The sequence below is a fragment of the Polistes fuscatus genome, unplaced genomic scaffold (genome assembly GCF_010416935.1).
Source record: "Polistes fuscatus isolate 324 unplaced genomic scaffold, CU_Pfus_HIC Scaffold9, whole genome shotgun sequence".
NCBI lineage: Eukaryota > Metazoa > Arthropoda > Insecta > Hymenoptera > Vespidae > Polistes > Polistes fuscatus.
In genome coordinates, this window is record NW_025113173.1 from 4,915,482 (window position 1) to 4,942,062 (window position 26,581).

General features: G+C 34.6%; 1 protein-coding gene across 4 annotated transcripts in view; it reads right to left on the reverse strand.

Moving 5' to 3' along the window:
* LOC122525339 (GATA-binding factor C-like) overlaps positions 1–26,581 on the reverse strand; it is a 74,246-nt gene that overhangs the window by 42,714 nt on the left and 4,951 nt on the right. For 3 of the 4 annotated variants that reach the window (XM_043648063.1, XM_043648065.1, XM_043648062.1), the window contains exons 2-3: positions 17,013–17,675; positions 12,055–12,200 (exon numbers count right to left, since the gene is read on the reverse strand). In XM_043648063.1, coding sequence (XP_043503998.1) covers positions 12,055–12,200; positions 17,013–17,675 — 809 coding nt within the window. Of the gene's footprint in view, positions 1–12,054; positions 12,201–17,012; positions 17,676–18,016; positions 18,067–26,581 lie in introns of those variants that run through there. The other variant, XM_043648066.1, reaches the window with a different exon arrangement.

Here is a 26,581-nt window from a genome sequence, read left to right on the forward strand (position 1 = left end):
TTTTTTTTTCATTTTATTTATCCCTCTCGAGTGTGTTTTTTTTGAAGCGTTTTAAACGATTCGTTATATGAAAATCGGAGATAAATGATATGAAACGAAATGAAAATGAATGATTGAAAAAGTAAAAGATATACAAAGAAAAAAAAAAAAAGGAAAAAGGAAAAAAATATCAGTCATCAAAGATACCGGCTGTTATTACTAATGGAGCGTAAAATAGACGTACACCTTTTAACGTAAGCCTCATCGAATTAGACGTATAGCATGCGCGATTAAACTCGACTAGATTGCTGATTGCATCTACGTTTATTACCGCCATTTAAATAATTAAATAGACGTATCGGTTTACTACGATTATATGATTGATAGCATATTATCGCGACTTTTCAAACATATTCTACACCAGAGAGAGGAGAAGGATCTCCCCATATACTATTAATATATATATGTATGTGTTATACGTGTTTATTATCCTTAAGAGACAAAATTATGGTTGTACTATAAATTTAAACGATTGGACATTCCAATCGAATCGTAAGATACGTATTTATGATTTTATATGGAAAAAAAGAAGAAAAAAAAAAAACGTTCTTTCGTATAAAATTACACCGATTGAAAGAAAAGGCTCTCTCACGCGTGTGTAAATGAAAAATTATGTTTATTTTTTTTTCTTTCTTTTTGAATCCTTGAACAACCATCTCCTCGTTATTTTAACAAAATTTTGCGAGTATCGAAAATGACGGTCTGTCTGATTTTTCTTGGAGAAGGTTTCAAAAATTCATCGAAAATTATTTTTATTACATGGCAAAAATTTTTCGAAGAAAAAATATTACGGAAAGAAGAATCTAAGCGAACGATGAGGAGGAGGATGAGTACAAGGGGGAGGAGGGGGGAATGCGAGAGAGAGAGAGAGAGAGAGTGTCGTACGAAAGAAAACACAATGCCCTTCGGAATAAAACCTAAGACTATTCGTTTTCCGTCGGAAAGATCATCGGTAAGGATAACCTTGCGGTCTTTACCCCCACCTATCCACCCACCTCATCTTTCTTTTCGCCGCCTCTCTTTTCCACCTAACTCTCTCTCTCTCTCTCTTTCTCTCTTTATATTTCTACACGTACGTAACAAATATCTCGTATGTGTTTGTTGCTACTTCTTCTCATAGTAGGTACACCACTTCGGGAGTTTGCTGGATCGGAGAAGAAACTCTTAAGATAAAATCGTAAAAGTGAGAGAAAGAGAAAGAGAAAGAGAGAAAGAGAGAGAGAGAGAGAGAAGTTCAATACTAACCGAGCGCGACTCTTTGACCCTCACGCGAACAACGAGACGATTCTCTCTCTCTCTCTCTCTTTTTTCTCTCATTTTTCTTATTTTTTATATTTTATTATTTTATATTTTTTTATAAATAAAAGGCTCGACTTTTCGACTGGTAACATCTCGAGAATGTCGCTGCTCTTGCTTCTAGCTTACGAAGAGAGAGGGCTCGTAAAGTCCGACGAAACGAGAGTCGCGAGAGTTTAAAGAGAGGAAAGAAGTAAAAGGAGGAGAACTGGGGTTGGTGGTTGTCCAGAGGAAGGGAAGGGAAGGGAAGGTAAGGGAGGGAGGAAAGACACCGAAAAAAGATGGTCCTCTTATAAGTAGAATTATACCGACGACGACGACGACGACGACGATCTCGACGAAATCGTTCTCCTTTTTTTCTCTTTCTCTCTTTTCGGTGATTTTTTAGTTTTTTTATTTTTTATTTTTTTTTTCTGAAATTTTATTTTATTTCCCCGTGTACTTTTTTTTTTGTTTTTAACATTTGTCTCTCTTTCTCTTTCTCTTTCTCTTTCTCTCTCTTGCTGCTTCTCGCGGCGCGCGTTGAATATTTCAGGCCACGTCCCTCGAGGACGCGCGTTATAAATTTCCGACCCTTTTCTCCGCCAAATGGTCGAGTGTGCGTGTGTATTTGTGTATGTGTGTATGTGTGTTTGTGTGTAGTTTCGAGAACGACGACGACGACGACGACGACGATTCCCGCTTTCCTCGAGTCGTACGAATGTACGTAAAGTTACGCCTTTTCTTTTCTTTTTTCTTCTTCTTCTTCTTCTTCTTCTTTTCGGTCCCCGTATAAATGGAATAAAAAAGAAATATAATAAAAAGGAGAGAGCGAGAGAGAGAGAGAGAAGGAATGAAGGAAGAGAAAAAGACGTTTGTCGAGTAACCAGGCGAAAACTTTAACGCGATAAGATGGGGGCCTTGTAAAACGCGTGGCACATGCCAACCAATCGAATTTAATCGAATCTCGTAAATCTATGGATCTCTTTCGAGAAATCTTTAACGTATCTCGTCCGATCGAGAAAAGGTATAATCGTGTTTTGTAACAAATTATAAAACAAATTATAAAACAAATTAAAAATGTCGCACGCGATACATATATATATATGTATATATATAATTGGTTATTATGTTTGATTTGTAACATTAGGAAAAAAAAATTGATCGTTAGGATAGATACAAATGATGTAAGGAATAAGAAAAGTGCAAACATGACTCGAATATATTTTTTCCTATCATTACTTCTAACGAGTAAGATAAATCATCTCCCGGTTTTTATTTTTTCTTTCTTTTTTTCCTTGTCGTTTAACATTTTTATTTAATCGATCATTGGAAGATCGAGAATGTATTAATAAAAAACAAAATGTGTGAAATTAATTTCTACTTAACGAATAATTGCGAATATTGAATAAGAAAAATGTATATTTATATTAATTTAAAACCCGTGAATTTAATTATATATATATATTCTTATTACTATATAATATAAAAAATATAAATAAATAAAATCTAACTCATATTAAATAATTTTGATCTGAACAAGAGAGAGAGAAGCAAGCTTACATCGTACGAAATATGTTCAAAAAATGACAAATATATACAAAATATAAAGTATAAAAAATAAATAAAATCTATCTCTCGTATTAAATAATTTTGATCTGAACAAGAGAAAGAAGAAGCAAGCTTTCATCGTATGGAATGTCCAAGAACGGGCTTAGAACCGTAACTCGTAATAGAACGCGAACTGTGTGCTGATGGTGGTGGTAGTAGTTGCATAGTATGATATTGGTATGGGTATGGAGTGTGGTATGGTGTGGAGGAGAGTGTGGTGGCACGGCACGGCAGGGCAAGGCACGGTCCTAACGATAAGGATCGAAAGGACGGAGAGGAGAAAAGAAAAGGGAGGCAGGAGAGCGTGTAGGACAGCCGTTAACGAGCAACTTCTCCGAGCATTACCTTCTTCCTTCCTTCTGCGTACGTGCAGCTCCACGAGATGCGAACCAACCAGAGAAACAAAACAACTTCGAAAAAAAAGTAAGCCCTTGGCCCAGCGCGATCCTTTAAGGATCTAACTCTTCTCTTCTCAACCTCTTATGTTAGAGAAATAGATCGATGATCCGATCCAACAGATGCGCGTTGATCCTAACTCGATCATCATCTGATAATCCCTCACGAAAGTATTTTTTTTTCTTTTCTTTTATTTCATTTTATTTTATTTCTAAATTCTTCTTCTTCTTCTTCTTGCTTTTCTATATTTTTTTTGTTCCGTTTGTCTACGATTAAAAAATATTCTTTGCTTTAACAACACGAATCCGAAGGTACATTAAGATTAATCGTAATTAATTTAATTTATTTTATTTGATTTTATTTGATTTTATTTCATTTCACTTCCAAATTCTTCTTCTTCATTTTCTATAGGTATCTTTTTTTTTTTCTATTTGTCTACGATTAAACAAATATTGCTTTATCAACACGAATCCGAAGGTACATTAAGATTAATGATTTTCATCTTATCTCTATGATAAATAATCTTTCACTCAACGTTTTTCTCACATCTTACTTTTTTTCGTTTCGTTTTTAATATTTCCGTCATATCGTATGATAATTATTATAATATTCAACGTTCTCTCGCGTAAGATTTTTTCTTTTTTTAATTTTCTTTTTTACATACGAAAATAATCTACGTATATACAGCAGGCATGCGTTTTAACCCTGTGTGTACGGTACTTATTATTATTACTTGTTTCGTTGATGATCGTTGTTGTGTTTTTTTTTTGCTTCTTCTTCTTCTTCTTTCTTTCTTTATCTTCTATCGCATTAACGAGGAACGATCGTAATCTTTTAATCGTGAATAATTACGCGCAACTAAGTATTTACGATTAGTTATGATCTAAAGACTTTAAATACAGTCACGTGAGTACCGACGATTAAACAAAGCGTTAACAAGATTGGCTGAGGGAAAAGTGAAAGAACAAAACGAAAGATAGCGAAAAGGAAAAGAAAAAGAAAAGAAAATAAAAGAAAACTACGTAATAGTAAGTAGTAACAAGCTAAGATTCTTCTATGTCTGCCTTTTATAATCTTCGAAACGTTCCGCGAGTTATCCTTAACCTAAAAATCAACGCATATTCCGTAAAACGACGACGCCATCTTACGATCATTCGCCATTTCGTGAACAAAATGGAGGGGGATAGGATAAAAACCGAGAAAGAGAAAACACATATGTAACTAAACACGCATTCCTAAACTCGTTGCTTTTTAAACGGGTAGCAAGCTACCCCTCTTTTTCTTCTTATGACAGACAGAAACAGGAGAATAGAATAGCAAAAAAAAATGAGAGAGAGAGAGAGAGAGATAGAAAGAAAAAAGAAAATTTCCCAGCTGTTCGGAGTTATCTCGAGAGTCGATCAAAAATGGCGGCTGTGGATTGAAGAGAAGGAAAGGAAAAGAGGAGGGGTAGGACACAGGGGGGGAGTATTTCAACCCTTGCTATCGTGGTGCTTAGTCCTCGGGACGCCGCCACACCTTAACAAAAATTCTGCCGCATCTGTATGTTATATATACTTTTCTTTCTCTTTCTAACGCGACTTTATATAAAATACACGAAAGGTGGGCTATGTTTTGTAGATGTGTGTGTGTATGTATGTGTGTGTGGATCTATAGGAGGTATATATACCTGGTATATTCCCCTACAACTCCATCCCTCTTCAACTTTTGTTTCCGAGATCGTATCAACTACGGGCTCTTTCTTTTTTTCTTTTTTTACTTTTTACATTAGAGGACACGCATCTGCGAGCAATGCCGTGTCCAACGTTCTCGTAAAAATGCAACATATTGCGCGAAAAGTATACCTACTACTACTACTACTATTGCTACAACTAGTATTAGTGTTGCTGCTGGAAAAAGAAGACCCGTTATATGAGGGACCATTCTTTACAGTTAGATGCTTTTCGATTATATTTAAAATATAAAAATGTCATGACAAAAATTCTCTTAAAAAAAAGAAAAAAAATGATCGTTCCATTATAATATATACCTGGTGATAATAGAAAAACATTTGACTCATTCGATGATTGAGTCAAATATTACATTTCGTACGTAAGTTTCGTGTAACCGTGTTCGAACACGGACTACGTTGCGCTGTGGTCGAATAAAAAACAAAAAAGGATAAAAAGGTGGAGGAAGAAGAAGAAGAAGGATAAAAAAAAAGAAAAAAGGGAAATAAAGGGATATAAAGCTGACTCGGTCGATCGCCTCGAAGAAAATTACAGAGCACGACGAAAGTGTCGCGCGCACGTGCTCAAACGATAAGGGACGCCTACCACTTTAAACCGATACATATTTTATTAGCTCGCATTGCCTTAACGCGTACAACGGTTCCCTTTCCCCACCCCCAACCCCCAACCCCGCCGTTATTGCGATCGGTATTGATAAATGACTGATAGGTAGGCGTGTCTCCTCGTCATCCTGTCACAATGTTTGTCCTTGTCGCGGGAGGATTAGTGAATGTCTATTTTATATATACCAATCGTATAAAATAATCTACTCCTACCTATTTCTTTTTTCTTTTTTTCTTTTTCTTTTTTTTTTCGTCTCGTTATTTTTATTCCCTATAAAAGTATCGTTTAAAAATGAAATACAATCTTTATCGCATATCTATGTTGTATATTATATATTATACATGTACTTAATACATTTTTTTAATATGTTTTATGTAATATAATATATATAACATAGATTCTTTTCATATGATGAAATGTCAATCACATACGAAATATGTCGGTGAAAGTTTGAATATTTGGGTTTATTTGTATATGTTAATATTTAGGTTAGTTATTTATTTTATTAACTTTACCAAACGATCATGTGAATCTTGACATTCTCTAATTTCAATATTTTAATCTTGAATAATAATTATACCATTAACCGATTGAAATTTTAATTACATTCGGGGTGAAATTATTTGGAAATATTTAATCAAAGTTCTAATGAAAAATATTAGCAATTTTAATGTTGCGTATCTGTATTGTATTATATTTTTTCTCGAAAAAATGATATCTCAATTTTGTAAACGAAGAAGGGGTATAACGTAATATAGAATAGAAGGGTGAAAAATTATATGAAATTAATATCGAAGGTTTAGAATAAATTCTTTGCGAAAATGCGTTAAATTTCTTTGATTATATCGTTAATCTTGAAATAAATGAAGAATAATTAACGAAGGTAAATAAAACAAAAAAAAGGAATTTCTTGGAAAGTCTCAAACGAATCGAATGAATTCCCTCGATAAAAATAAACACACGCGCACACATACACGCACACACACAATCATATAACCACACGCATGTTGAATTTTCCATTGAGCAATGTCAACAAGCTTCTTCTTCTTCTCCTCCTATTTCTCTTCGACGCGTGTAAACGCATCAATTAAACCAAAACGCCGTCAATTATCGTTCGACGAACCTACTCGCGTTTGCTGAACCAAACAAAACGAAACGAAACGAAACGAAATGAAACGAAATGAAACCAAACGCGAAATGAAACGCGCGAACGGAGAAAAACACAACACAACACAACGCAACACAAACGATACGCTTTTCCCCTAAGCGTGATAATTCTCGCGATGCAAATAAATATTTAATACGCCGCACACACACACACATACACGCAACAAATATACTAATAATGGCTCGCAATATCTGAGCATACGCGTGCGACTAGACGATAAAAAGAAAAGAAAAGAGCAAAAAAAAAAAAACTTATGGCATATTTTTTTCTTTTTTTTTTCCTTCTCCAGACACAAAAGGCGAAAATGAATTTATACACAGATCGCGTGTTTATTATTAATATTATTATTATTATTGTAATTAAAATTATTCTAACTCTGCTAATTAACGACTAACTTATCTACCGTATATGCAGATGGTTTGTTAAGTGAAAGGAGGTAAAAAAGGAGAAAAAAAACATTGAAAAAAACAAAGAGGATGAGAAGGGGGAAAAAAGAAAAAAGAAGAAAAAAAAAATAGATGCTTTCAATTCATCTTCAGCCACATCGTCAAAAGCGAATTAGAAATAAAAGTTGTTGAGTTTCGATGAAGAGATGCGTGATGAGTCTATTTCGTTCTAAGAGAAAGTTTCGAGTTAGTAGTCGGATTGAAAGCGATAGTGAAACGTCAGAATGCGACTCGGCCAGATGGAAAAGGAATCGCTCGGATGAGAACGCCTTATTTTCATTCTCATCAATCCAACATAAGTGAATTTAATGATCATTCTTTCTTCTTTTTTTACTATCTCGTAGAAAAAAAACAAAAAAAAAACAAAAAGAAATGACTGCAACGATATTCGAAGAATGCGAAATCTCTATTCCAACGATTCCTATTTAATATTGTTGACGATGTAGAAGACCCCCTTCCTTTCCCCCATAATTATGCGAAGATATTTATACAACAATTTTGTTACTTTTAATTATTAGAAATTAGTTGATGATATTCTAAATAATTTTACTCTCATCGATATAATTTAAAATGAAAATATTTTCTCCAACGGTAATGTATTTCAATTTTAAAATCATTTTCGTTAGAATTGTCGTAGTTTTATATTTGATCTGAATAAAAAATTGATATTGTTGACGATGTAGAAGACCCCCTTCTTTCCCCCCATAATTATGCGAATAATATCTATATACAATTTTGTTACTTTTAATTATTAGAAATTAAATGATGATATTCTAAATAATTTTACGTGTAGAATTTTTCTCTCATCGATATAACTTAAAATGAAAATATTTTCTCCGACGGTAATGTATTTCAATCTTAAAATCATTTTCGTTAGAATTGTCGTAGTTTTATATTGATCTGAATAAAAAATTGATATTGTTGACGACGTAGAAGACCCCTTCCTTCCCCCCATAATTATGCGAAAAATATAATACAATTTTGTTACTTTTAATTATTAGAAATTAGTTGATGATATTCTAAATAATTTTTCTCTCATCGATATAATTTAAAATGAAAATATTTTCTCCAACGGTAATGTATTTCAATTATAAAATCATTTTCGTTAGAATTGTCGTAGTTTTATATTTGATCTGAATAAAAAATTGATATTGTTGACGATGTAGAAGACCCCCTTCCTTCCCCCCATAATTATGCGAATAATATCTATACAACAATTTTGTTACTTTTAATTATTAGAAATTAGTTGATGATATTCTAAATAATTTTACTCTCATCGATATAATTTAAAATGAAAATATTTTCTCCAACGGTAATGTATTTCAATTTTAAAATCATTTTCGTTAGAATTGTCGTAGTTTTATATTTGATCTGAATAAAAAATTGATATTGTTGACGATGTAGAAGACCCCCTTCCTTCCCCCCATAATTATGCGAATAATATCTATACAACAATTTTGTTAGTTTTAATTATTAGAAATTAATTGATGATATTCTAAATAATTTTACTCTCATCGATATAATTTAAAATGAAAATATTTTCTCCAACGGTAATGTATTTCAATTTTAAAATAATTTTCGTTACAATTGTCGTAGTTTTATATTTGATCTGAATAAAAAATTGATATTGTTGACGATGTAGAAGACCCCCTTCCTTTCCCCCATAATTATGTGAAGAATATCTATACAACGATTTTGTTACTTTTAATTATTAGAAATTAGTTGATGATATTCTAAATAATTTTTCTCACATCGATATAATTTAAAATGAAAATATTTTCTCCAACGGTAATGTATTTCAATTTTAAAATCATTTTCGTTAGAATTGTCGTAGTTTTATATTTAATCTGAATAAAAAATTGATATTGTTGACGATGCAGAAGACCCCCTTTCCTCCCCCCCATAATTATGTGAAAAATATAATACAATTTTGTTACTTTTAATTATTAGAAATTAGTTGATGATATTCTAAATAATTTTTCTCACATCGATATAATTTAAAATGAAAATATTTTCTCCAACGGTAATGTATTTCAATTTTAAAATTATTTTCGTTAGAATTGTCGTAGTATTATATTTGATCTGAATAAAAAATTGAATTTCTTTATACTATCTAAGAGAAAAAAATAAGAGAAAAGAATAGAATTCCGATTAGAACGAAACGTAAGAATAAAAAAAGGAAAAATAAGAAGAAAAAAAAGAATAAAATGGGTGAAAAACTATAAGAGGTTTGAAAGGAATGAATTTGCGAAGCTTGTCCTTTCGTGACGAGTCTCCTCGAAATAGTAGTCACGATATTTTCAAACCACGTATCACAGTAAGAAGAATGAAGAAGAAAAAGGGAGGAAGATTGTAAGGGCTGCTGTTGGGTAGAGTGTGGTATCGTGTTTCCGTTATTCCATTTTAACCTAGGTGCCAGTCTAATCGCCAAAAATAGATCGAATTCGCGGGAATCGTAAGTAAGAAGTCGATAGGGCACGAAACCTTTCGGTGGGTTTTCTCTCCTCTACTCGAGCTTCGTTTTAACCTTCTAACGTTATCGATCCAATACCACCACCTTTCTCTCTAACGCCTACTCTAATTTCATTTTACCTTTTATACGCTAAACCTTCGTACTAAAAAACAAAACAAAAAAAAAATCATTCAATCGCGATAACTATATACACGTCGTGAAATTATATTTCGATCAAATTATTTGACAAATAAATTTCAAGTTGTACGAAAATATTTATCCATCTTTAAAAACCAAAAACAAAACCAAAAAAATTAGAATATAATTAATAAATATATATATGTAATAAACTAAATAAAATAATGTATATTATATATATATATATATAAATAAAAATTATTTTATTTATATATATATATATAAATAAAATATAATTATATAAAAATTTATTATATATAATAAATAAAAAAATGTATAAAAAAAAAAATATATATATATATGTAATAAACAAAAAAAATATATATTATTTAAATCCTAGGGTGTAAAAAAATTCGTGCAAATATTCAAACCGATTGATTATTTATATTATTCTATAATTTACTAAATTATTAAATTCTATAAAAAAATCATTATGCAAAGTTGGAACAATTTATTAAAGAAAGGAAAAAAAGAATTAATTATCAAACACGATTTGCATTTACTTCGAAATCACCGACACAAAAATCAGCATGATTCTGACACAAGAGTGATTAATGTATAACTCATTAACAACCCAAGTAGAATATATTTGTAAAACTAAAAGTGTTGTCCTCTTCCTCCTCCCCCTCCTCCACCTCTTTCTTCCCTAACTATCCTACAGCTTATGTAAATACGTTAAAATTAATACAAACGTAAATAAAGTGCGGTGGTGTAAACGTAAAAATAGAATTCCTCCCCTCGCGTTAAACAGCAAGAAAATAAGGAACACCGTGTAATTGAAATGAATACATACATACATCGAATGTTTCCTTTGGCTAATTGCTTCGTTAATTTAATGACCACAAAACAAATGGAGAGGGGAGAGGGGGGTAAAGAAGATACCACCGACCGATTGTATTAATTCTCAAAAAAAATAAAAAATACTAACGAGATATACTTATAACAATCGTTCGCAAAAAAAGACAAAGATAGAAACACGTATATATATATATAAAAAAAAAAAAAAAATTACAAAAAAAAAAGGACGAGACGTTATTATAATCGTTGTGTACAGGAAATTAACTTGGCCTTGTCTTATCTTGCATTCTGATGACTACATCATCGGCATACGACTAAACAGAGAAAGAGAAAAAGAGGTGAAGAAGGTGAAGGAGAAGAAGAAGAAGGAATAGGGAGGAGAAGGGGGGAGGGAACGAAGTGAGTGAGAAACAGCAAAAAGGGGGTGGGAAGAAGTAAAGGGGGACAAGGGAGACTAGTAGAAGGAGAGAAACTCAAGTTTGTTGTCCAACGTTAACGTTAATTAAGTATGTCCCGAGTGCGGAGTGCACGAAGGAAAGGTTTTTCAAGGACTCCGGTTTACGAATATGGGTACGTTCGACGGGTGTAGAATGGTCTTGTCGTGCTTATGAAACGCATCGGTGATCAGTTAAACTGCGAACTAGTATTTGTATATATGTATATATATATATATGTGTGTGTATATATATATATATATATATATATGCAACGTCTATGAATAATGATATTATAATATGCTTTGTTCTATCACACATATTCGTAGAACGTAACAAGAATTCGAATGAACCCTTTAATAAATTTGATCGTCCAATCCGTTCTTGCCACGATTTTTCAAAATGTTTAGATATATATATCGTATACCTTGATTAATGTGATAATATATATTGTAATAATGTTTTAATTTACTATTTTTTATATTCGAATATATATATAATATGTATATATCGAATATTAGACCAAGTTATGATTAGAAGTAGTTGTAAGATATTTATTCTGTAAATATATAATATAATATTTTGTTTTATTAATTATTACTATTAAACAAGGGATATTGTTAAATTGTAAATTAAATTCTTATGCAAAGCTATCAAATTTTTGTATTTACGTTTAGTTTCAAATCATATAGTTTCATTTTATATAGAATTTTAGATTAAAATTAATTTTTTTCTTTGAATAAAATTCATTCAATCGTACTTTGGAAATTGGAAAATTGTACTTTAATAATATATCATAACTTGGTCTTTAGTTTCGTTTAGTATCTTAAGATTAACAATTGATTATCGAAAACTAACGAATTGAAAATTATTGGTTAGAAGATAAATTAGCTTAGGTACTTACAAGGCGGCGTTTAGGTTTGATTAGTGGTCGATTCTGTCCGTTCATTTTGTAGTAAAGACCACAAGCATTGCAGAGGTAATGTCCGGTACCGTCTCGTCTCCACAAAGGTGTCGAAGTTGCACCGCAATTAACGCACTCACGACCCTCTATATTACGTGTATGTGTGAACGCATACAACGCGAACACGCACACGACGTTCGATTTCGTCCCGGGGGACAAAAAAGAGACAGAAAAAAAAAACAAAAATCGAATTAGTATTTCGTTTTTTCATATGCATCCTTGTGGTTCATCAATAAAAAATGTTCTTACGATAAATCGATTAAGTATATTACAGACTAAATTACACACACATAAATATATATATATATGCATATATATATATATATATATACATATATATATAAACACATATAGAGACAGAAAAAAGGTGATCATAAATCATCGATCGATTCAAAAACAAAACCATTTGAAATTCGATCGAACGATAATTATTGATCGAATAAGCGTTACACATTGACGCTTGCATAAATTCTTGAATATTAATTATTATATAAAAATATACACATTTTTTCTTTTTTTTTATTTTTTCTGTTCTTTTCAGTAATTTATTTATTTATTTATTTAATTATTTATTTATTTTAGTCGTGAAAAGAATTTATGCAAGGTCAAATGAAAGAAGAAAAAAATGATGGTTCATGCAGTAATTTGCAAAAAAAAAAAAAATAAAAAAAACACGCATTTCACATTAAGCGATTTATCAGAGCAAAAGCAAAGTCTTGTTATATTTTTTTTCTTTTCTTTTTTTTTCCTTTCAAGCTCGGACAATTTGCAAATTATTCTTATTATTATAATTATTATTATTATTATTATTACTACTAATACTAAAAATTATTATTATTACTATTATATAGATTTATATCGAAAGATCGATATAAATATATATTTATTTTCGTTTAATCGAACATTATAGAGAAAATTAGATGTACTAGATAGATAGAGAATTAGAAATTAGAGAGAAAGGAACAAAATATATATATACATATATATATGCATCATATATATATATATATACATATATATAGTTAGGGTCGTGCAACAGCGTGTTTTCCTCCCCGTCCCTCTTATGATACGTTTAGAATAATTGTTTAGTTCTATAAAGGAAATTAGGACAATGAAGTGAAGTATTGGAATAGTGTGTATAAAAAGACGAACGAACGGTCGGTGACTCCTTCGAATTTCAGCTAATCTCGAGATTATGGTAAATCTTGAATGTTGTTGTTGTTGCATTAATCCAATAAGCGGTCAGCACTCGTAGAGAAGATGTTTCGTCGATTATGTTACAATCATCAATTTCGTGATTTCATCTGAGAATAATCACACACCAAATATAAAAGATCTTCATCATCATCATCATCATAATCATCATAATCTTTTTCATCGTATTTTTCTTTCTTATTTGTCTTGTTGTTCTTTTCTTTTCTTTTCTTTTGTTTTTTTGTTTGTTTCGTTTTAATCTTTCTGTTCGATTTAATTTGAAGAACTAACGTCATAACCGGCTTTAACGCGTCCCTAATTGCCCTGCGGACTGGGTAAGTTCGATTCGGAAACTAATTGGAAGGACCGCGAGGCATAGCAAGCCTTATATGATGCACCCATAGCTCGCTTAATTCGATTCCTCGGTTTTACTGTCGGGAACAGATTCGAGGGTGATAACGAGCTACGATTATATCCCCTCCTTTTCTCATCAACGAATGACCAATTTCTCTCTTGCGGTACCAAATATACAAAACCACCACCAACCCACCCACCCACTTTACTTACTCTTCCTCCTTCTCCTCCTCCTACTCCTCCTACTCATTTGTTACGTTATAAGAACAATTTATTTAAATCTAATCGAACGATAATACTTTCTTCTTTTATTTTTTTTCCCCTTTTTCTTTTTCTTTCGAAAAAATAATTAAAAAATTATAGAAATTAAATATCTAAATAATATTAATAAAAATAACGTTTCCGATTAAATAGATACAAATTTAATCCAAATGTATCAACACAAAGATATTATTCATATTATTCACAAACACCGAATCATTCATTGTTCTTATAAATTCCAAAATAATACAAACCCCCGTAATTATCTCATAATAATTTTCGATAATTTATTTAATAAAAAAAAAAGGAAAAAAAAGAAAAGAAAAGAAAAAGAAATAAGAAAGAGAAATATTAAAATTGATAAATCTGGTCTTCATTGGTCGCGTGTCAACAAAGATTAGATAAAAATCAAGCATCGCGATCTTTCCAATTAATTCACCAGTGACGTTTATTAGACTAGTGTTTCGTTTCATCTTTCCCTTTACTTGATTTCAAGTTTTTCCAAGATCGAGTTGGTATACACAAACAAACACACACACACATACACACATATAATACTACCAATCTGTATCTTTCTTCTTCTTCTTCTTCTTCTTCAACTACAATTTCTGTATTTTTTGTCTTGTTCTTTTCTTAGCAAAGACTACGGTAGAAGAGTTAGAGAGGAGGGAACGTACTTTCGAAGGCTTTGCGATAGAGAATAGCAAAACTCGAGAATCGTGTGTGTGCATGTGTCGTAAGTCGATTTAATTAGCGGGCTTCCAACGGCGCGAAGTCGAACCATTGTTCCTGGAATTAGGATTTTTACCACGCCGTCGTTGGTAGAGACCGGCTATTACCGCAATCAGCGTATCCGGCATTTTTCAGCCGTCTCATTCTCATTACACTCCCCTCACCCCCCACTCCACTCCCTCCACTCCACTCCACCCCTCTCCGGTTGTTCTTCTTTCTCCTTTTATTATCATTCTCTCTCTTTCTATTCTCAACCATTTCACCGACACATTTTTATTTCGTTTTTTTTATTTTTTTTTTAAATTTTTTCCATCGAAATAATTGATTATCCAAAACGGGGGGTGGGTGGTGTTCGTGTAAGAGTACGCCGGTCTTCGACGAATCCAACTTTTTATTTGTTGTTATGTATAATGCAATATTGAATTAAATACGCGTCAAATGTCTGTTTGGAAATTTGTTTTATTTTTTGTTTTTTTCTTTTTTTTCGGTTTGCCGGTTCACGTCATCATCGTTCATTATGATGGTCGGTTGTGTGGTCGTGTGCGTGTTATTTTTTTCTTTTCCCTTTTTTTATCGTAGTCATATGGAAAATAGATATAACCGGAAAAAAAAATTACGAAAAGGTTTGCCGTTTGAGAGTTCACGTGGATACGAACGATGAACCACGACGACGACGACGACGACGACGACGACGACGAGGACTCTCTTTTGCGAGAGGGGGAGATTTGCTGTGACAAAAAACAATTTAGAATATGTGACGGAAAAAAGAAAAATATATTTATATTATATAGAAAAAAAAATAGAAAAAAAAACGTTAAGAAAAAAATATGTATGTATATATAGAATTAATTAGCGATAGCCACACCACATCGAAAAAAAGAATATAAAAAAAAAACTCTATCTGTGCGCTTTGCTCACGGGATAATTTTTTTCTTCTTCTGTGTTTTTGTTCTCTCTCTCTTATCTTTCTTTTCTTTTTTCTTTTCTTTCCTTTGCAAATATCAAAATAATAGATGAGAGTAATGTTAATTTGTGTGTGTGTCTGTGTTTGTGTAACACGTGTGACACGTCAAAAAATCAGTGGTATTATTCGTGGGTGGTGCACTATCGACGATAAAACGCTTGTTCGCATGGTGTAGGCCACTCAAAAAGAAAAAACAAACAAAAACCCAAAAAAATACAGATCGGTGAATTACGGACAAAATACAAAACTGGTGTGTGTGTGTGTGTGTCGTGTGTATATCACTGCGTCTCTCCCTCCCTCTTCCGGCGTTATTGCCGGTACTTGACGTTAATAAAAAAAAGGAAAAGAGAATTAGAAAATAACTGAAAGAAAGTAATAGAAGGAAAATGATATGGTTTACGTATCGGTAAAAAAAAAAATTAAAAATAAAATAAATATGCTGAAAATGTAATTAAGTGTTAAAATGACCGCAACCAGAAAAGCAAGTCAAACCATATGAACGCAAAAGTATTACAATTAATGTTAAAAATAGAAAAAAACTAAAAGCGGAAGAAAACGGAAAGTTAAAGAAAAGAAGTGAAAACGTAAAAAGTGAGAAAAGATTTCAAGAAAAAACGAAAAAGAAAAACTGAAAAGAAAATGCGCGCGGGCAAGGCGTGCCGCTTACCGGCGGACGTTCTCGACTTGTTCCTGGGCTTTTGCTGATGGTGCTGATGCGCGCCGGGCGAGCCCGGATTGTTGGGATGCGCGTTGCTCGCGTGAGCCGAAAGTAGCTTCGAATCGGCAGGGCTCACGACACCGGGGACACCCGAATTGGCGTTTCCGGCGCCGTGATGCGCCGCCGCGGCGAAAAGAGCGCCGACCGTCGTCCCGGAGTTCCCGGAGTTCCCGTTGTTGTTGTTGTTGTTGCTGTTGTTGTTATTGTTGTTGTTGTTGTGCGGATTGTGGGACGACGCGGAGGACGACGAGGAGGAGGACGTGGCCGTGCCGCCGGAGCCGCCGCCTCCCCCAGCACCCCCACCACCATTCAAATGATGATGATGATGATGGTGATGGTGGTGGGCAGCGTTGGGGTACTGCAAATGTTGGTACATGTTGTAGGCACTCGTCGCCGGGTCATATTGAGCCGCCGAGGCCGATGCCGCTGCTGCTGCCACGTGGTGACTGTTGGAGACGGCGGCTGCGGCGACCGCAGCGGCCGCAGCGGCCGCAGCGGCGGCGGCATAGCTGTCCCTTCCGCAGGGCGAACTGGCCCCGTTGTTATTCTGATACGCGTCCTGTTGCTGCTGTTGCTGCTGCTGCTGCTGCTGCGCCGCTTGCTGTTGCTGTTGCTGCTGTTGTTGCTGTTGAGAGCCATTCGCTTGTTGTTGACCGCTTCCCGATTGGTTATTACCTTCGCGTTGTTTCACCTGTCCCGAACTGGCCGCCGTGTTGTTACTGCTACCACCGTTGTTGCCCGCGTTCCCTCCGTGCTGTTGATGAGGCGGCGAAGGTGCTCCGTGATGATGGCCCAACATAACCGTAGGTTTAACGTCGCAACTACCCGCCCCGCCTGCTCCCAGCGCATCCTGATGATGCATAAACGCGCCCATGACTGCTGCATGGGCGACGGCTGCTTGGTACTCGCTGCTACCGCCACCACCCAATCCTCCCAAAGAGTTCGCCCCGCTACCGTTGTTATTGTTGTTGCTCCCGCTCCCGCTGTTGTTCGTCGCGTTGTTATTAGAACTAGATGTCGTACTCGCTGTTATACTATCCGGCGTTGCATCCTTGGGCGGCGTAGGGGGAAAAGAAAACAGATGGTGTGTACCGCCGCCTGCCCCGTGACTCGATAAACTACCCGTTGTGGGTGGTAAAGAGGAACCCAATGGACTCTGTGGTTTGTCGTCGCTTACTGTACCACCGGTTGATGCCGTTGTCGTTGGAAAACCCCATGGCGTTTTAGAGGTATCCGCCCCGCTACCGGATAACCACGGATGTAGTACCGTGCTGTGAAAGTGCGGCCGACAAACTTGACTGACTGGACCGCTCGTAACCCCGCTGCTCGACATTCTCGCTGTAACACAACGGATTCACAAATTTCAACCTTAAAATAAATATTACGTTATCTATCCTACGTATATATCGTAAACAAATCAGAATAGAATCATAAAGAATAATTAAAAGATAAATTCTGTTACGAGAGAGAGAGAGAGAGAAAGAGAGAGAAAAAGAGAAAAGAAAAGATCAGTGTAGTATTTATACTGAATTGTCTGAAAATGGAAAGTCGTAACGATCGGTGGTGATGGTGGTGATGGTGATGGTAGTAGTGGGTAATCGCTGCTGATGGTAACAGAGAAAGATACTTGATTCGTGCGTGCGTAGAATGATCGAGTTTAACGTCGATCGTAAAAGTACCTAATTGCGAGAGACGTCTTAATTAAGTGCAAGGTCCGCTCTGGCTGTTGCTGCTGTTGCTAGTGGTGTTATGGGGTTCTCTTCCTTTCTCTCTTTCTCTCTTTCTCTCTCTCTCTCTCTCTCTCTCTATCTCTCTCTCTGTCTTTCTTCTATTTTTACTCCTTATAGGAAGACCAAGTTATACCTCAGTAGCGTCAAGACTCGCCTTATATGCGATAAAGCTCAAAGCTAGCTAGCTAGTTTGCTAGGTTGCTAGCTACTCGCGCGTAATTAGCTCTTCATTAGCGACCATTTGATCGCAGGAGGAAACCAATGAACTAACGACAAAGACAAAGACTATGATTCGTCCTAGATGAATACCACCAAACTACGATAGATGTGGCCTTTCTTCTCTCTCTCTCTTTATTACACATACATATACAAATTTAATCAACTAATATATATATACTTACTTTCAAAGTATCTCTCTGTGTATAATATCAAATACATTTGAACAATCTTCTCTTTGGTTTTATCTTATCTTATTATCTTAGAGAAAAGAGTAAACGTTTTATATCTCTTATAAAACTAAGGATCGGTGATACTTTCGCGACCTAACACGAATTCTCGGTGTAGGTTGTTGTCTTATACGTCAGCTGTGATCTATGGATATTGCATTAAAAGAGTAAGTAAATAAGTAAGAAATAAACCAACTTTAACATCTCTACCATCTATTCCTTGAACGTTGATATCTAACGAAATATAACTACATTATATCCAATATAATACATTTCAAATCTTATCTCTAAGTATTTACTTATCCTATCCCCAATATTACCATGTTCACAATCATTCTAATAAATGTCTCACGACGTAATTACCGATGTTAACTATTCTCAATTACACTCTCTTTCTCTCTCTCTCTTCGTGAATATACACATATACCATACATACATTTATATTTTCATGAGTTGCCGTGAAATAACGTACGACGTACAAAGCTGACGTGGAATAACATGTGTTTCATACAAAATCAACCAACCAACCAACCAACCAACCAACCACGCACGCTATTTAAAAATGTAAGGGGGTAAGTGGAAGAGGAAAGGTACGAAAAAAAAGAGAAAAGGAAAAAGAAAATCCAGTTATGTTATGTAGTCGTCACGAAAGATTCCCATACCCGATAGAAAAGTCATTAACACCCCTCTCACGTGTGTGGTGCTCGCTCGAATTCATCGCTAAGGGAGGAAATTCGAAAGGTACAAGTCAGGATGCTCGCACGAAAGCTTTGCGTGCACATATACATATATAAACGTAGTACTCACACATACGTAAATACATTTCCTACGTGCTTACGGCGGATGAAGTTGGTCGACGAAGCATACGATCGATATATCGAGTGGAACTTGCCGGTACTGCTCCGCCACCTTCACGGCATACGCTGATAACGCGAGACTGTTTTGCCAAGCTCCGTTCTCAACTACTACTACTACTACTATTACTACAACTACAACTACTGCTGCTGCTACTGCTGCTGCTGCTTCTATCTCTCTCTCTCTCTCTTCGATGGCCTCGATTCCCATTGAATTATGGGCATTAATTTAAGCTTTAAGCCCTCCACCATGGTTCTGCTACCATCTACTATTCCCTTACCGATTTATCGTGTCTCCATAATGCCTGGCTACAATTTTCACCAAACTTTCATTTGAAAATGAGAAAAGATACTAGAATCTTACAAATATTACGTTATTAATTTATAAATAGAATTTACTTATTAATTTTTTATTCTTTCCTCCCTTTCCTCCTGTAAACCTCCTGTTTCTCGACAATACGATAAAGTACGGATTCTCTTTTTTGAAAATTCTAATCAATTGTATGCGTAAGCACGAATTATAATCTCAAATTTAAAATCGATCGTTCGACTCGTTGTATTCGAAGACAAAGATGATTTTATTATAGTTTCGAATCGAATGGTTTAAAACTGTTAGAAGGTAATCGTTGATTTACTGAATTTCATATGAACCGACAAAAAATTACAGATGCACTGTTGCGATGCACCAGAATTTTAAAGATACCAGTAGTAACAGGAACACCACCGCCAAACGAGGAAAAGAAAACGGAATGGCAGCTGCAACGTCGTCGTGCAATTAATCGGAGCCCAGCGCGATGTGCAGCTTGTAATTGGATCTACTGCTACATTATAGCTTGGTTAACGAGAATAAAAAAAACAAGTAAACAGGGTATATTATAGGAAAATATAAAGATATATAAATATTCATCGCGCAACACTGCAACTTGCAACTTGTGCACCAATACAACGGCAACGGAAAGCAGCAGTAGGAAATAACAGCTGCTGAAAACTGTTCTCTCAACTTTATCTTTCTTTTTCTCGTTTCATTGCTTATTAAACAACTAATAAAAACATAAAATATGTTAATCCATGAGCTAGCCAACACGTTTGATTAATTAACTAATTCTAAGAAAATAATCTCAAACAACAGACACACCTCCTACACCCCTAACAAAAAAAAAAATAAATATACTAAAGCAAAATTTTTCTAACAATAATCATCATTGATTGATTTATCAAACAATTATATGGAAATCTAACGATCCTAATTAAATAAAATCCCTGTAGTACAACAACAACACTAACAACCATTTGTTTCCTTCCTCCTCCTATTACAAATTAATTACTACCTTTCTACATTTTATTTAAACGTCTCTCACTCTTGCTTGAACTCATGAAAATTTAATCGCGACCCACGGTTGCTGTTGTGTTTTCTATAATTCTTGGTAACGCGTTAAGCTCGTATAATATAGAAACATAGTTGAAATTCGTTTGATTATATTATGGAAACTGTGAGAGACCATTGTGACCGACCGATGTGTGCATGGTGGTGGTGGTGATGGTGATATGGTGTCCGAACGGTTGGAAGAAGAAGAAGCTCACAAACACAGTGGGTCAACGATTTACGATGAGGAGATGAGAGTTCATTGCCCCTTTTTTCCTTCCTTTTAAGAGAAAAAAAAAGAAGGAAAAAGAAAGAAAAGAACCACGTAGACAGCTAAGAGTGCGAAAAGAAGAGAACCGGGGTGAAAGGGGGAGGGAGTAGAGGGGGGTTGGAGGAGACAGTGACAGAAAGAAAAAGAAGTATGGTTAGAGGTGGTGCGAAAAATGACCAGACACACATAGAAGGGAGCAGTTCGCACTCTCAACGCAATAAAAACTTCCATACCGAGACGATATTTATCGTTCTATATCCGCTCCGCCCTTCTCTCCCTACCTACCTCCTCCCTCGACCCCACCCTTGCTTCCCCCTTCACCCTTCTCTCACTCTCTCTTACTCTTCTTCGTGCCACAAGAGGAACCTTTTTACGGCGTTTCACGAAACTTTTTTGACCATCCTACCCTTCCTTCTTTTATTTTCTTTTCTTTTCTTTTCTTTTCGCCACAGATATAACTCTTGGCTCGTGTTATCTCAACGATATTTCCCGTCGAGTCGACGATTTAAAATATCTCCCTCCCACCCCGGTGAAATCGCAGCACCACACCGATTTCGTACAAAAATTGTTGTCGTTGGAATATATTAGTTTGAAATAATTAATAATAGATTGATTTGTGAGATTGTTTTTCTTGATTTTATTTTATATTAATCAATTATATTTCGTTTAAATTATTTTTAATCTAAATTCATTGCATTGTTGAATTTTTTCTTTTACATAACTAAATTATTATTACATGACTAAATTATTTTGTTAGAAAATATTTAAAAAAAAGAAAAAGTTCTATGGTAAGAAAGTAATTAATAATGATCGATTTAGAAAGGATTTGATTACGAACAAACGTGTCATACGCGTTAACGAGATGATAAATTTAAGCATAAGAGAGAGAGAGAGAGATAGAAAAATCAAAAAATAACGAAATAAGAAAAGAAAGAAGTTGACGTAACGCGTAAGTTTCCTTCTTCAGTAAACAGTGTGTGTGTGTGTATATGTGTGTGAGTCTTCTACTACTTTTTTAAGTTATGCGAATGAAAGAGAAAGAGATAAATGAAATGGTTTTACTTGGTACACGGTATTACTTGGTATGAGAAAAAAGAAATAAAAAGTATGAAAAGATAAAAGAGTATCTATAAAGAAAGACAGAGAGAACAACTACTACTAGAGTCTCGTTTAGGTAACACCAACAACTCCGAAGAAATATTTCCTTTGGTGTTGATTCTCAGCAACATTATAATGGAAACAGGTCGTTGTCGTTGTCGTCGTCAATCGAATATGGCACCGCTTGCTTGCATTTCTTCTATCACGGCAACTTCTTTCAACGATCACCATATTTATTTATTTTTTTCCATACATATTTCTATCACTCTCTTTCTAAAAGTATTTCACTGACAACGAGTTAATAGAATACCTCCTCTTTTTTTAAATGTTTAATACATCTAGTTATTTATCAAAATATAATATCGAACGGGGGGTGGTGGTTGTTTCTAATGTAGATTTTAATTGTAATATTTTAACATAAATCGTTTAGATTAACTTATTATCATTCAAATCATTCCTACTACATATTTATGCATATTTCCATCATACGCATCCTATGATATATTATAATATTTTCGTTAATTTCAATAACATTTCACACGTAATACTTGAACAAACTATTTAATCCATAAAAATATTCTTTCCTTTTTATTTACCTAATTTCTCTTAACCCACCATAACATAATCATCCCTTATTCTTATACTAGTTGAATATAGACAAGAGTCAAATATTATCATTTAGAACGAACGCGTATATAAACGATGTCCAGCAACAACAGCAACACCACCACCATCAACCACTAGCAGCAACAACGATACAACAACAACAACCACCAACACCAACAGTGATGGCGAATGATTCGATCCAGCGATTTCTGGATAATAACTAGGCGGTTATAACGCGTCACGGAAACGGCCGTCGCGAGTATAGTAGTCCGGGCATGAATATTCATGAAAAATCCCATCGGATATAATCGGCCCGCTATGGGAAGTGTGTATATAAGCGTACGGATAGCACAAACTAGCTAGCTAGCTAAAACTATGTAGCAGTATATAGTATACCGATGGAAATCAAGATGGCGTCGAATGAACGTGGCATCACTTATACCCGGATTTTTACCCCACCTCCCACCCACCACCCTTTTGTTTTTCCCCTCTCTCTCTTTTATTCTGTTTTTCTGTCTTTTTGTATCGCAGCAATTGGTTTTTTTTTTTTTATGCAGCTTTAGGATAGCACAGCAACGACCAACCCTCCACCCTCCGCCCACACCTTCCACCCCTCGTATTCGATGTATTCGTTGCTCGAAATTTAATGGGAGAACGATTTTACCGTTTTCATTGGCTCATACATAAGCGCGTTTGGTTACAATACTCTTTTACAATATCCCGTTGAATGTAAAATCGTTTTACGATCGTACGATTGATAACTACTACTACTACACATTGCACGCACAAATATGATGATAATAATAATAAAATAAAAATATAAATATTATAATAAATAAAGGAGGGAATAATGGGGTGAATCTACCTGTGCATTTCGACGTGTTCCACTAACATTTTCGTTCTCATCCTTTTCCTTTTTTTTTCGTTTTTGTACTAACCACGCCTATGGTGAATTTTCTCTCTCTCTGTGTCTTTTTCATTTATTCATCCTATGTTTTCTATCTCTTTCGTAGTCTTGTCCGTTCGTCTATTTGTCTGTCAGTCTGTCTGCTTTCTTTTCTTTCTTTCTTTCTTCTTCTTGCAGTGAGTAAACGCACGCGTGCAATTCTGGTGCATTGCTTAGAAAAAAAAATATATATATATAAGAAAGGATGAATTTATGACGTCGACAAGAAAACGCTGTCATCGAGGCGTCAGGGTTTTGCAAATCCAACTACTAACAACACAACGCAACACAACTATGACGACTACGATGATTACAAAGAACCTTTGCAACTACGTGGATTCTTCCCACTCTCTCTCACTCACTCTCTCTCTCTCTATTTTTCTCTATTTTTTTTGTTGCAATACGCAATGGTATACAACGCAGCCGTGATTTCGAATTGGCATGATAATTAAACGCAGAGAGATTTCACTTCGTTCTTTTTAATTACGTTCGACTTGCGCATTTGCTTTTAAGCGACTGTGTGTGTGTGTGTATACCTGTGCCTTTTTTTTCTTTTATTCTATTATATGTATGGGGAGAGGAGGTGGGAGACACGTTTCTTTTCAACTAATTTAATATATGCTAATACTAATTGAAAATAAATTTAAAATAAATTTATAATAAATATAAAAATTTTACGATTTATATTTTCTTTTTTTTTTAGATTAAATAATTTATTCACATCGCAAGACAAAATTATATAATTATATATTTTGTTATATTATTATCGATTTATTATTATAATTCCAATCTTTACAAATTAACAAACCCTAATATGAATTATAATTATCATATATAAATTTAGTATATATATTTTAAAATGAATTATATTAAATTGTCTTTTTATTTGTTCTATATAAAATGCATCGTATATATATACACATCTGTATATAACTATATTTTTTTAAATTGAAAATTTAAAAGAAAGAAAGAAAGAAAGAAAACAAGTAATTAAATTTTACACGAATTATAGAAAATGATTAATCTAATAGAACAACAATAGAGAGAGAAAAACCCATTAAGATATTCCTGCTATTATAATAATGAAAGGAAAGATATGCGAATAGTAATATAAGTGGGAGGTGGGGGAGGTATAGTATAGTAAAATAATTCACTTGCACTCTTGACAAAGAATCAAAAGTAGAGAGAGAGAGGTGCTACTGTTTACTTATACAAAGATAAGGACAAACGAATATGCTCGAATGTGTTACTCGGTGCCATTTAAAAGCACATGTTGAAAACTACTATTAACTAAGAGAGAAAGAAAAGAAAGAAAAAGAGAGAAAGAGAAAGATAGAGATAGAGAGAACGTGTTAGTCGAATGAATGATACCAAAGTAGCCGGGTCAGCAAGTAAAGTGTATATCTCCATTTGGTCAGCATCCGACATCAAAGCAACCAGTACTCCAAATAATTAGTTGCCTGGAGCTGCGAGCGAGCGTGTTCGAGCGTTAAAGCGCAGAAAGAGGACCGTCGACGAGTTCTTTTGTTCGAGGCGTTGAGAGAACGAGTAGTTCAAAGGGTCGACCAGTGTGAGTGAGAGAGAGGGAGGGAGAGGGAGTGAGGATTCAAAGCCGAAAGTCATCCGCTTACTGAAAGGACCACGCGAAATTCGTGCTTTTTCCTATTAGTCCTATAAATGTATATGTATAAATAACTCTCTGTGTATATGTGAATGTGTGTGTTTGACTGTTTTGTGTATGTGTATCTCGTTTTCCCGACCATTTGCTTTTCGACACCTCTCTCTCATCCTCTTCTTTATTCCATCATTCCTCCCTTCCTTCCTTCACCACCCCTCTTGCGCTACTCTTATTTCTCTCGTTCTTCTATCAACTTCAATTAGGAAAATAATTTTCTTCTATTCTACTACCATTTTCTTATCCTCTTTTTTCTTTGCTTTCTTTCTTTCTTTCTTTCTTCTTCTCTTTCTTCTTCTTCTTCTAGTCGTAGTCGTCATTCTATTATCGTTATACTCTTTTCGCGATAAGCAAAGTAATTCGTGCGAGAAATGAAAATCTTTTTTTAAAAATGGAATAGCCAACTTTGAAACGAGATAACGAACAAACTCCAGCCGAGATTAACTAACTCTCGTGTGTTTTCTTTTCTCCTTTCTTTTTTTTTCTCTTCTTCCTCTTCTTTTTCTTCTTACCCCTTTCCTCCCCCAGTGTTGTTTGTTCGAGTAGAAAATAAAAAATACGCGATGATAATGATGATAATTCGATCAAATTTTCTGTCCTAGGTGTTCATTGGATATACTCGTTGTGAAAGACAAATCAAATTAAATTAAATATTTTCTTATAAAGAAAAAGAATAAAAAGAAAGAAAAAAATAAAAAGAAACAAATTCCCTGACCGAATATATTCGGATAAGAGAAAGAGAACGAGGACGGTGTGCGAACAAAAATTTCCTACTGAAAGACAGTAAAAGAAAAAGAATAAGAATAAGAAGAATAAGAATAAGAATAAGAAGAAGAAGGATCTACTGTGTGGCTCCCGTGACACGGAAGAAGAAAACGAAGAGGACGAATTTAAAAAATGAAGAAGTAAGTAGCCACCAAGCCAATGGGAGGGGAAGGAAAAAAAAAGAACTAAAAAAAAACCAAAAAGAAGCAACCAAGGAAGGAAAGAAGGAAAGAAGGAAGGAAGAAAGGAAGGAAGGAAGGAAGGAACGCGGTTTGCAAGAAGAAGGACGACCGAGATTGATCGCAGTGAAATTGCATCGCGAGCTGGCTGCACATCTGCCAGTGAGCACAAAACTTCCCCACAGAAGGAAAGAGAGAAAGAGAGAAAGAGAGAGAGAGTAAGAGAGAGAGAATGGAAAGAGGCTCCGCCTTCGGTTGGCGTGTGCATTTGCGCAAGATGGCGCCGTTCGGACGGCCGGTTGCACACATTT